Here is a 13748-nt window from a genome sequence, read left to right as displayed (position 1 = left end):
GGTTAGTGGATGGCATTAGCTTGGGGTAGGGGTAGAGCAACAACTGCTCAAGGGATGCATCTCATCTGCCCCCCATTAACACCAGACTTTTACTTATCCAAAGATAATTAGAAATAAATACAGTGTTTTCAAGTTCTGACTGTTATAAACCTGATTTTCAGTAGAATGGAGTATGCTGAAACAGTTTGTTTGTATTTTGAATTTCATGCAAAACTACTTGAGGGCTATTTGTGCTAGCCATCCCTAATTTAGCAGTGTAAGACTAAAGGGAAGGCAGCTAGTCATCACCACCCACCACCAAATTTTGGACTACTCAGTGGGATTAACTGTCACATTATAATGCCTCCATGGCTAAAAGGGCGAGCAGGTTTGGTGTGATAGGGATTTGAACCCATGACCCTCAGATTACGAGTTGAATGCCTTAACCCACCTAGCCCTGCCAGGCCTCTGCTGAAACAGACCTCTGGTTTTGAAACTTCAGTGAAATTGAAAAAAAGTGCAAATTCATCATTGAAATGAACTTTTTTGTTGATGAAAATGTTGGAAACGTTTTAAATCATGAAATCTTGTTAAGATGTGAATTAATACTTAACCCACTTTTCCACATGCATGACTGATATTTGGCCGAAACAAACGTTAACTACTATCTACTAATTTTGTTCAATTTCTCACTATTTAGAAATTGAGACAACCCATCTTTGTATGAATATGTATTTTATAGAGTACAAATAGGTAAAGATTTTTCCTAAAAGTCTTGTTGTACATATGTGAAAAATTATGATAACACTATGGCTTAAAAAAAGAAGTTATTTCCAACTATTAGAATGAATATTTACTGGAGAATGTATCTCTTAATAAATACACAGTATATTGAAACATGCAAGAAAATGGAAAAAAGTGTCTTTAAAGAACCATATTCCACAAAATGTCTTGAAAAGTGATTCCTATCTTGTTGATAACACTTTATTTTATGTAATAAGCAAACTAGTTAATACTTTATATTCAGCATTTTGGTAGACCAAACACAGATCTTACTGTTGCTGAATGTATATATATATATATATATATAATGGAAAATGTTGCTAATTCCAATTGACTTTTTAGATGAACCCTCAACACTGTGTTCCAACACTGGATGACAATGGTTTTTACCTGTGGGAAAGGTAAGCAGTGAGATGTAATGTTTATTTCTACAATTTGTGCTTCATTTTCTTCTAAACAGCAAAAAGATGCTGCTATACAGCAATAAGCAAAATGTTTAAACAGACTTCATAAAATAATATTGAACTTTTATTAATAATTTAAGTGGTTAAAAATATCTCTTTCTGATAATTCAGTTATCTAGATTGTTAGACTGTGTGAAAAAAATTATTACATTTTATAATGTTTTAAAGTAAATAGTAAAACAGCTTCTTTTGTGTAACTGTATTTAATTACTCAGTCTTAAAATATATAATAGCAAAAAGCCACAAAGTTGTTTTATACAAAACTCAAAAGGTCGTAGAGGGTCAACATGTAACAAACACTTTCTGCACAATGTGGCTTAGTAGAATTGCAGTTCACTGTCTTATGGATATATACTTTGGTAACCTGAAGATGACCTAAGAAGGTTGAAATGTTATTCTGTACTTTATTGTAATTAAAGTGCTAATACCGATACCTGTCATCTTTAGAATACATTTTCACTTTCTTGTGGGTTTCTTGTCATCATAAGTTCTGATGCAGGATATGTTATGAGTCATACTGACAGCATTGTGTTGAACTAATGTAAACAAGACAGACTTTTTGGATTGATTGGTAAGAATTCCTGTCTTACATCTTATAAGGCAGCTTTGAGTCTTCCTTTAATGCAAAGCTTTAATCCAACACATAATCCAAGTTGCAACCTGTAGATGCAGGAACTGTTTCAAATCTTGTGACAGGGGACATAATCATTATGAATATCCCTCTTTTGTTTTGTAAATAACTTTTTTTAAACAATTTATCTCAATTAGACCCTGATTCTGACTATTTTGAATTTTATGGTAATAAAATTTCATTGGTTATACTTAGTAATATATTTCAGTAAAGCTGATTCTTTATTTGTATTCAGCTAATAAATGATTGTCTTGAAATACACTCTAACTTCACCTCTGTTTACTTAAAAAGCAAATACAACATAAAAATGTTACCCCTTTAATTTTTGGAGTGATATATATATATATATATATATATATTAGTGGTTGAGTCAGTATACTGATCATTATTCACTTTTTTCTTCTACAGCCGATGCATAATGCAATATATTGCCAACAAATATGCACCAGATGGCACTATATATCCAAAAGATCCTCAAAAGAGGGCAATTGTAGATAGATTCTTATTTTTTGACATGGGGACCCTTTATAAAACACAGGCTGATTTTCTTGTAAGTTGTTTTATCTTTTTTCTTTCTAATTAATAATCTGGAAAAATTAATCCTTTCTAGTTGATTTATTTTACTTCAGATAATACACAGTTTGTATCATGCTGCATACTTTTGGTTTTCTCAAGATTTTTTAGAATATTTGTATATCTCTTTATGCTAATATGAATAGTATGTGTAATAGTTTTCGTATATGACTGTAAAACAAATTATTACTTTAGACAATTACAGAGAAATGTGGAGAAAAAACACCTGCAGATAATCTTGTTTTTCAAAGTGTTCCAAAACAACTGCACATCAGAGTATCATTTTTTAAGATGTTTATTTATGTAGACATTTTTTGATAGATTGTTTAGGCAGAGTATTCATGATGAAACTTTGTAGAATAGATGGCAACTGCCTGTTGTGGAGACAGATGTGTAGAGGACCAACGTTTCGAAAATCTTCCTTTACACTTGCGTCTCCACAACAAGCAGTTGCCATTTATTCTACAAAGTTTCATTATGTAGACATTGTTTACTTGAAATATAAATGTTTAATGTTCTAATGTGAAAGAATACTAAAATATTTTCAATTAAAATGTATGTATACAAAGTTAAACAAAACTATATGTATGTACATACAAATGGAAACTTTATTTACATGCTTTCAAAAACCAAGTACATTTTGTTTGTACTGAAAGAGGGCTTGGTTTAATTTAAAACCTATTAAAATACTGATAAAAACTTTCTCTATATATGGCTGCTACATTTTGATTTAGTATTTGTGTATCCTATAAATTATGAATATTGTTTTTATTATTACTTATTTTATTTTATACACAGTACCCACAGATGTTTCAGGGACAAAAACCTGACCCTGATAAAGAAAAGGCCTTGAAAGTTGCTCTGACTTATTTGGACTCATGTTTAGAAAAAAGCCCTTATGTTGCTGGAGAACACCTCACCATTGCTGATCTAGCACTTGGAGCATCTCTAACATTAGCTGAGGTAAGGTTAGGTTTTTTCACACAAATTCTATTTCTCATATCATCTCTAACAATAGCCAAGATAAGGTTACATCTTCTCCAACAAGATCTAGCTCTCATATCATCTCTAAGGGCTATATATCCTATATTTTTTCAACATTATGGAGCACTGATGTGATAAGGTTCTATCTTATTATATTTACTTTACCAATTTGAGATCTAATTACAATAACTATTTTTAGTATCGTCAGATCTATGGCCTTATCACTGTGATGGGAGGAAATAATGATTTTGAAAAACATCTTTAATTTGATTTTTTACATGACCTTAAAAAGTGACACCTATACCAGTAGTTGAGGCAGAGGCAACACTAGATACTTAAAATATTTGGGACACAGGCCCCATGTATCACTAGCAATTACTTCTGAGTTGAGGTAACATGTTATGATATTTATTTCAACATGATTTAGTTATAATGATGTCTGTAACATCAGCTAACTTCAAACATTTGAGATAAAAATCTGTGTTTTAGAAAATAGCAACCTCTTGACCAGAATAATGTGAATATGCCTTTAAACATTTTTCTATCATTTGCATATGTAATATTTTAAGCTTGTGTTTGTCATATAACCACTATACATGTTGTATGTAAGAATGTACACAACTTCCATACATTTTGTTACATTTATATCTGCTCTATCAAGTATGGTGTATGATGTTGACTCCATCACTGTACTTTAAAAGTGATAGATAATTAGAAAGTAGGTGTTAAAATGTTTCACACAAGCTTTAATCATGGCAAAGATATATGCCTGCAAGTTGTCACTGTAGTAACTTACTATGTGAAGTACTTTAATTAGGGTGTTATGGAACATTTGTAAAATGGTTATTCTTATAGTAGTGTAGAAACGTACACAATATAAACATTACTTAGAGCACAGGAAAAAAAAAATCACTTTGAACCGATTTTTCTTTGGGAGTAATTGTTATTTTCTTCACCTAGTCCTTGTGAATAAAGAAGTGGTGGAAGCTTAATAACTTTAAGGATTATTATAATATGCCTAAAGGACTGAGTTGAAATGATTGATCCAAGAGCCTAATGCCATTCAGTTGCATAAAATAATTGGGTGTTTAGTTGGTATGACTGAAAAGGGCAACCTTTAGGAAACCTATATTACCAAGACTGAAGTACATCTTGTGGTGTAAGAAGGTGTTAGAGGAAAATGACCTTTAAACACAGCGTCATTTACCATCTGTTTAGTGTCTGTGGTATAAATATTCTCAGCATCATTAATGTGTATCATATCAAAGGCTATGTTGACAAGGAAGGATGTAGTAAGAATCCAATGCCTTAGCATTTGCTAATAGTTGGCTATTATTCTTGGATGCAAACAGCTTAAAAATATAGTATAAATGACTTTATTTCTGTTGAGAATGGAGATCATGGCACAAACAAGGCCTGAAATATCCATTACATATTATGGTTTATGCATTACAGGCAGTTGTAGTACTTTAATAAGCCATATGAGTCATTTTCATCCTTTTTTATATTTAAACGTCATGTTACTGAATTATTTCTAATTTTATTTAATCATATGTCAGTAAATTCTTAACTTACTTCTACAGAATTATCCAGAAGATATCAGTATTTGTATCTGATGTAAGTATAAACCTTTAGACTCTACATTAAGTAGATCATGCTTTATAATGCAACAACCTGTTAGGAATACACATTTTACTTAAAAGCATCTCAATACTGGGCTTTTGTGGTAAACACATTTAATCCAGTTTGTAAAATCTGTTTGGTATTACTGATGTTGCATCAATAAACCATCCACTCATATGTCACCTACAAATATAGACATATTTAATAAACATTATCTTGTGACTTATAGTGTGATAAAAAAAATGTAAAGTCTTATACTGAAATGTGTAAGTCATAATAAAAGATAATATTAACAAATGGTTTCTTAATACTTAGACTAGCTTTAAGAAAATATTTTTGATACAGCTATACATTTATCTTTCTTTTACTTATCCTCATTCCAGGACATGCTGGAATTTTCTTGATTTCTCTTGAATTTTCTCTTTCTCTTGATGAGGTTAACTCCAGTTTATCTACTCTCAGCTAAACTGGACTTATCTGACTATCAAACCAGTTATTATTCAATATGCATGCAGGAGCAAGTTTCCATCATCCCCTAATGTCTCATGATATGCAAGTTGTGCTTTTGTTGTTCCTGACTCATGGTTTATGGGTTGTGTTTTAGTTATTTCTGGCTCATGATGTACAGGTTATGCTATGGTTGCTCCTGGATCATGCCATATAGGTTGTGCTTTAATTGCTCATTCATGACTTACGAGTTGTTTTCAGTGTTTCCTCATAATGCTCATAATATGCCAATTATCACTCAACCTATCCATCATACAGGTTTTGTATTAGTTGTTCCTGCTTCAAGACATATCAGTTGCACTTTAATTGTTCCTGGCTCATGACATATGGTTTGTACTTTGGTTATGTCTGGTTCATGACATAGGAGTTGTGCTTTTGTTGCTCCTTTCCATAGCTAAGCAACCTAATTGGTATGCTTCAACTTTTGCTCTATAACAGTGTTGCATAGAGGAATGTAGCAAGGATCAGATGTCTTAATGTCTTCTAATGGTTGATCACTGCTCCTGAATCAATACAGCTTAGAATAATTTGGATAATCCACTTTACTTACCTCTAATATGGAGAACGTGGCACAAACAGATTGTTCCTTAACCCCAGAAGAAACTGACTCAACCTATCCCAATACAGTGAATACAATTGTAATTTTATTCTGTTAACCATTAAATCTGTGTGCATGTCTTGTCTTTATGCATACATGAAGCAGTATAATAACAACAAATAAAAGCACAATAGCCTGGAAGAAAAGCTCACCAAATGTTATCTTCTAGGTTTTTTATACAAAGTAGAGGAGTGTGTGAAACATCTATAATTTGCAGCATTCAAGCCAACATTCTTCCAGATAGCTCATATAACATTAGGAAGACATGAATGTTTTTCGTTTTGTTTGTTTTGAATTTCACACACAGCTACACAAGGTTTATCTGTGCTAGCCATCCCTAATTTAGCAATGTAAGACGAGATGGAAGGCAGCTAATTATCACTGTCCACTGCCGACTCTTGGGCTACTCTTTTATCAACAAATAGGGGGATTGACCATAACATTATAATGCCCCAACAGTTAAAAGAGCAAGCATGTTTGATGTGATGGGGATTCAAACATGCAACCCTCAAATTATGAACTGAGTGCTCTAACTACCAGGCTGTGCTGGGCAGAGAGGCATGAAAAAGCAAAAATATATGCATGTTAGTGCATAGTTATATTATGGAACTCTGATGAAGTCCATCATGTTTACATTCCACTTGACAAAAGTCTAAAACAATGGCAACTTGATAGGTATTGCATGTAATGTTACCCACAGCAAACATTAAAGGCTAAATACATCAATGAAAGTATACACTGTATTTTTGTTTAGTCCAAGTAGTGGTTCAGACACATAGTGACAGGGCAGTTAGACAAAGTATAAAAGCTTCAGTAAACAAACAAAAATATTTCAGTGTTGTAAATAATTCACACACCTGTTCAATACATCACTAATACAATCTTAAGTTATCTATTAGTTGTAACCTGATAAAGATTTGTCACTTAAAACCTTGTGGATTAATATTTAGTCCACTGTTTCATATAGTCAAGCTATATGACATCTAGCATGAAGTATTTGACCACTAACCATGTGTAAAAGTAGCCTAAGAAGGAATAACTAGTACCAGTTCTGTGTTTAAATGCTGCATTAGTACTTAGCTTATCATGAAAACTCAATATTTAGGTGTTGATGACTGAAATCAGTGTGCTTAACAGATCATTAATGACATAGGTGAAGGAGTAATTAATAAGTTACTTAAATTTGCTGATGATATCAAGGTATTGGGTGTTGCTGACTGTGAAGAAGAAGGTGCTGATGTACAAAAGGATTCAGTAAGATCATTTAGTGAGTTGGACAAATAAATGGCAGATGGGTTTTATTCATGATAAATCCAAGATACTGCAGTTGGGTTATCATAATTTGTATTATAAGTATAATTTTGGTGGGAATAACCTTAATAGTGTCAAGAAAGAAATGAATCTTGGTGTAATGGTTGATCATCTCTGAAACCATCCAAGAAGTGTACTGCTGTTAGTGATAGGGCAAATAGGATTTTAGATTGTATCTATATAAGTATTGAATGTAAATCTAAAGAGGTTATAATTTTATTGTACAGGTCACTGGTTAGGCCACATTTGGAGTATTGTATTTAGTCTTGGGCTCCTTACTTTAGGAAAGACATTAAATTGTTGGAAAGGGTTCAGAGTAGAGTTACTAAAATGGTACATTGGATGGAAGGGTTGTTATGTGAAGAGAGATTAAGATCCTTAAAATTATTTTCTATTGAAAAAAAAAAGTCATAGGGGCTCTGACTGAAGGGTTTAAGATTGTAAAAATAATTGATAACATTGATGCATCAACATTTTTCATATTTAACAGTGAGAATTATAGAAGTAGGGAACGCAAGTATGGATTAAGGTGAGGTAGAAGCTGTCTTCAGTTAAAGACAGTTTTATTTTTCAGATAGGATGGTTGGCCTATGGAATCAGTTGCCTTCATATGTTGTGAAGAGAGTAAATTTGGGTGAGTTTAAAGAAAATTTGATAGATATATGAATGATACGGGCTGGCTTTAAATTTTTGTTATTATATTAATATTATTTAATAGTTTTAGCTTGGCTTAGAGGTTGAGACAACTGAGATGAACTAACAAGTCCCTTGTTGTCCCTAAACATTATGTTATTATAAAGTCTGATCTATTTACCTTCTGGATCTATAAATTGGTAGCAAAGTTCCAGACATCAGTAAAATACATATGAAGAAGTTTTGTGGAAATCAGTGAAGAATTTACAGAAATAAGGTTGAATTAAATAGGAAATAACCCTGTCATTTGATAAAAAGTTATGACAAAAAAAAATTACACTTTTGGTTTCTTACAGAGTTAAAAATACTCAAACAAAATGTGTTACAACTACTTCAGACAACATTTGTGATTCAGATGCCCCAAGGAATGAATCTTCCAAATATGCCAAATAAACAACTGGTCATTTAACGTATTTGAATTACCTTAGGCTCTCAGACTCTGAAATTCTTGAAAACACCACTTTTTTAACTGCCAAGCATGTTTTGTACTTTTAACTTTGAGGATGTTATGGCTGAGATAGTGAAACTCACTATTCATTTAAGTGTACCCATCTAGATGGTTGTCCACATTGTATTCATCAGTTCTCAAATAGGGACATCTCTGGTCTGACCATAAAGTATGACTAAGGTTAAAAATACAAAAATTCTTGAGTGTAACGAGTAACTATTTGTAGTATTGACTGGTCTGATACTCTAACCACTGTGGTGGGAAAAAATAATGGATTTTAAAGATGTCATTAACTTGATGTTTTTTGGTTTTTTGCACAAACCTACATGAAGATATTCTGCACTAGCCATTCCTATTTAGCAGTGTAAGACTTGAAGGAAGACAGCTAGTCATCATCATCCACTGCCAACTCTTTGACTGCTTATTACCAACAAATAATAGGATTGATGGTAACATTATAATGCCTCCATGTATGAAAGGATGAGCATGTTTGATGTAGGAGGATTTGAACCCATGACCTTCAGAATATGACTAAAGCACTCTAACCACCTGGTCATGCCAGGCCAACTTGATTTCTTTTATGATTTTAAATATTGAAGCTGTAAACAAGTGCAACTTGAATACAGTTTACAGGGTTATAAACACATATGTTATATAAATTATGTTTGTCTTTAATGTTACGTTTCTTAAGTTGAATTTGCATTCTTTTACCTTCTTATGGCTATTTTAATGTGCAGTTTACACTGAGATGTCCCATTCTATTCTGTTTATTTCTATCACAAATTATGTGGCTTTTGCCTGCTTGAGGCGTGTTTCTTAAGACTATTTTAAATGTTTTTATATAGATAGCAGAATATAATCTGGGCAGCTATCCTCATGTTGTTGCTTGGGTAAAGCGTCTAAAAGATGAGCTGCCTTATTATGACGAAGTGAATAGTAAAGGAATGGAAGAGTTCAAAAACTGGGCTCAAACGAAGAAAGAACAGCAGCAAAAGAACCAGGCTTACATTCAACATCAACAGTTGCAGCTGGCCAGGTTAAAGATGCAGCAGCGTGAACTGAAACAGCAACAGGAAAAAGAACAACAAAAAGTACAGCAAGAAAAAGCGCAGAAAGAAGCTAAGCCAACAGAGTAACTCTCACCTTATTACCAAAGTAGAACAATGACGGACATTACGTGAAAACGTTCTCTAAATGTCAGATGACACGTATTAAATCTGAACCTTGAAACCCGAAAAAAATATTAAAAAATTGAATATTTGTGCAGTATTTAATCTGATACAGAGTAAAGGGAAAAGGGCCTTGTTTCCTATAAGTAGTTGGTAAATAATCACACTCAAACTATCCCCATACATCATTACTTATAGTTTCTAAAGGAACTATCACATTTTTGTCTAATCATTCTGAAACTGGCCATGTCTATGTCTTTTTTTATCTTGCAAACACAACTTGTTTGAATAGTACAGTGTCAATGATTTTGTTGCAATCCTAATCAGTATATGTTTTGTTTTACAATCAGTCAGTGAAGATTTTTCTTTAGATGTACCTTTATTTTCCTACACAAAAAGTAGCCAGAAATACACTTCAGAATCACTAGTGAATGTTATCATAAAATATTAAATACTTATTTCAGACTGTATTATTAGAGTCAGTGCTTGCTATTTATGTATTGGACTTTCAAAAAATAAACATAATTTTATGAAACCTTGACTGATTAAATGTATTCTTCTTTAACTGATATAAGTTAGTGTTTCGGTAGTTTATAAAAAGGAATACATATGCCATGCTAACATTCGATGTACACGCATTTTAAAAGTATTAAGTACACATTTTTGATCCATGATAGCCTTATTAGCTTAGCGTTACCTTACATTTTCTTGGTACACATGCAGTTAATATATCCTTGTGTGTTGAATTAATAAAATATTTCTACACCGTATAACTTTTAGCCGCAGCACAGTGGCTCACAGAATGTTTCTTAGTTTGTCTGTTTTTACAAGTACAAACGTATTTGACCATTCTCAAGGTCTCACAGGTTAATTTACTGTAATCCTGCCTAAAAGAATTTCAAGTGCCATGGCTATTGAGGATTCCTTCTTGTTTATATTTCACTTATATTTTATTTTATTAACATCATATTAAATATAATCAGCGAATATCCACAACAAGACATCATACAGACCTACACATCAAGATGGTGCCCGAACTTATTCGACTTTCTTTCACTGAGGCGGGGTCCAGCATGACAAGGTGGTTAAGGCACGTGACTCGTAATCTAAGGGTCGCATGTTCAAATCCTTGTCACACCAAACATGCTCGCCTTTTCAGTCATGGGGGCATTATAATTTTATGGTTAATTCCACAATTCGTTGGTAAAAGAGTAGCCCAAGAGTTGGCGGTGAGTGGCGATTACTAGCTGCTTTCCCTCTAGTCTTACCCTGCTAAATTAGGGACTGCTAGCGCAGATAGCCCTGATGTAGCTTTGTACTAAGTGCAAAACAAACCATTTAAATAATTATTTTATTAAACGTCTCAACAGCGTGTACGTGTGTCTTAATAGTCTCATGATGTATAACAAAAAATAATAAACATTTAACGCCATGACACCTGCTTTTGATTCAAAGAGTTTGATTTGTTTTGAATTTCAAGCAAAGCTACACGAGGTATATTTACGTTATCCGTCTTTAATTTAGCAGTGTAAGACTAGAGAGAAAGCAACTATTCATCACCATCAACCGCTACCTCATGGACTGCTCTTTCATCAACAAATAGTGGGACTGACCATCACATTACAATGTTACCTTGACTGAAAGGACGAGGAAGTTTGGCGAGACAAGGATTCTAACCCACGACCCTCAGATTGAGAGTCAAGTTTTCTAATCACCTGGCCATGCTGAGCCCTGAGTCAAGGAGCACAAGGTGCCTGTCACCACCTCCTGTGTTATGAGTGGTTTCTTGAAGCTGTATTAGTGGACACGGGGAATCTCTGACACGCTAAGAAATTTGTTGCTAAAGGAACTTAATTTTGAGTAAACTGAATAACGTATTTTTATATTAATATTTTCAGTTTTTGAACAAATATCCAGTTGTAGGTGGCACTCTGGTAGCAGAATAACTTCTGAAATGCCAAAATGAAACGTCGAATAATTCAACAGGATTTTGAAAAATATATTTATAGAATGTGTTTTTAATATATATATATATACATACACTAAACCAGAATAGTTATCTGTAAAGTTTTATCAAACTGATAGTTTAATTGCTCTGCAAAATTTGTTTGATTGTCTATATGATTTAGTAAGAAAATGGTTAAAGTCTTTGTAGCACTGAAAGTAATGTAACTTTTACACTGCAGCAAAGCGACAAAACTATATATATTAAAGTGTGCCACGTTACATACATTGACTTCACAAACCGGTTTTATAGAATTCCAATTGCGCAACTAACCGTGAGGACTACCTCATGCCAGTATCAATCACGTTTAGACCCACTTAAAAAACAAACGAAAACGACAAATATTTTCGTCGTTAGCACGAGCTGGTACTAACTTACAACGAAGTCTTACTCACTGGTGTATCTGAAAAATCTATAAGAAACTAGATTCATTTCTTTTGTTGGCGAAATGTTCTTTATTTACCAAACTTTTTTGTATCACAGGATACTCTTCAGTGTAAAAACTTGTCCTGAATAACTTTAGAGTTATGCATATTATACTTAAGGTACACCTGATGTTATAACGTACTCGCTGTTCTTTAAAATCACTTTAAAAACTTTTGATAGAAAAATAAGTAACTTTGACGTTGTCCATTTCTACTAAATACTTTTCTATCATTCGCCTACATACAGTTGCAACGTCTTGGGGAAGGGAAGGAGAAATGGTGGAAAAAAGGTTCTATTAAAAATTGGGGTTCACAGAATATCGTGTCTTTGGGCATCAAACAATTAGCTGTATACGCCAGGGGTTTCCAAATATTGCCAACCGGCGAACCCTCTCAAACTTCTTTACTGTACTGGCGGAACATCTTCCATTAAAAACAGTTTTTATCACGTGTAACTGGTGTGTTAAATACATGTTTTACAACCTTTACAGCTTAATTCTAATTTAAGAATATAACAATAAAAAAAGAGATTTAAATATGGGTTTTTGTTTTAATCTTACGACTTTTATATAAACGATGATACTGCTTTGATGAGACAAATTTCTGAGTGAATGTCTGACAGTTGCAAACAAAGACCCGGCTCCACATTTGTCTTATTTCTATACTTCAGTTTTACATTCGTAAATCCAACTGTAACTCCACTGTCTTATTTATTGCGATTTGCAAGCAAAAATGCCAGACGCAGAACGAATTTACGTAATTCAGTTTATGTTAATTACAATTATTAATTTGGGATTTATATATAAATATTACTATATTAGTTTTACAATGTCTTAGCATTTTATTTTATTCGTTACCCTTTCAGTAAATGGTAATTTCTTACATTAGATGTATTACTGCGAACCACAGGGGGACGTGGACCATAGTTTGGGAAACTCTGGTATACGTGAAAACCTCGACCAGTGATATACCCAGTACCCGCTTTCACCTAAATTACACTAAATTTCCGACAATAACGGACCAGTTTAAGCTATGGAAACAAAATAAATTATAAAGTCCTCAAGTCCATGTTTCTGAAAACAACGTGACAGTCTACTTCCTAAACACATTTAAAAATCAGTTTACACTTCTGAAGTTAATACCTGATCAAAATGAATGAAAATTATACAAACATTTATTAAAACAAACATCACTTTCAACATATGTTAAAAATACACCACTTTTAACTTCAAGGACCAGGTATGCCCTAATGTCTGGAGTTTGAAATATACTGAGATGAAAGCTTCGTATTTTCAGTTGTAGGTGCATAATAAAAGTGATTGCTAATTCCGTTATTTGGTTTACAGATTCAGATGAAGACTTTGTGACGGCAGATACTTCTGGACGACTGCCTTTTTCTTGATTAGTAGTTAGAAATTAGGGAGGTCTGAACAAAGGGGTCGCTTAATTTCTCTTTAGAAAACTCGCGCATAATACTACTTAAGTTACAAAGAGTTACATTCAACAATCAATATCTTTCGTCTGAACTTTGAAAATAAACTTATCAAAGTGATCC

The 13748-nt window shown here is 33.0% G+C and overlaps 1 protein-coding gene across 1 annotated transcript in view; it reads left to right on the top strand.

Moving 5' to 3' along the window:
* Positions 1-13748, top strand: part of LOC143236471 (uncharacterized) — a 38430-nt gene that overhangs the window by 8519 nt on the left and 16163 nt on the right. Inside the window, exons 2-5 of the mRNA XM_076474757.1 lie at positions 1105-1163; positions 2266-2407; positions 3229-3393; positions 9440-9727. Coding sequence (XP_076330872.1) covers positions 1105-1163; positions 2266-2407; positions 3229-3393; positions 9440-9727 — 654 coding nt within the window. The remainder of the gene's footprint in view (positions 1-1104; positions 1164-2265; positions 2408-3228; positions 3394-9439; positions 9728-13748) is intronic.

Source organism: Tachypleus tridentatus, chromosome 13 (assembly GCF_004210375.1).
Source record: "Tachypleus tridentatus isolate NWPU-2018 chromosome 13, ASM421037v1, whole genome shotgun sequence".
Lineage (NCBI taxonomy): Eukaryota > Metazoa > Arthropoda > Merostomata > Xiphosura > Limulidae > Tachypleus > Tachypleus tridentatus.
This window is presented reverse-complemented; position numbering and strand designations above follow the sequence as displayed.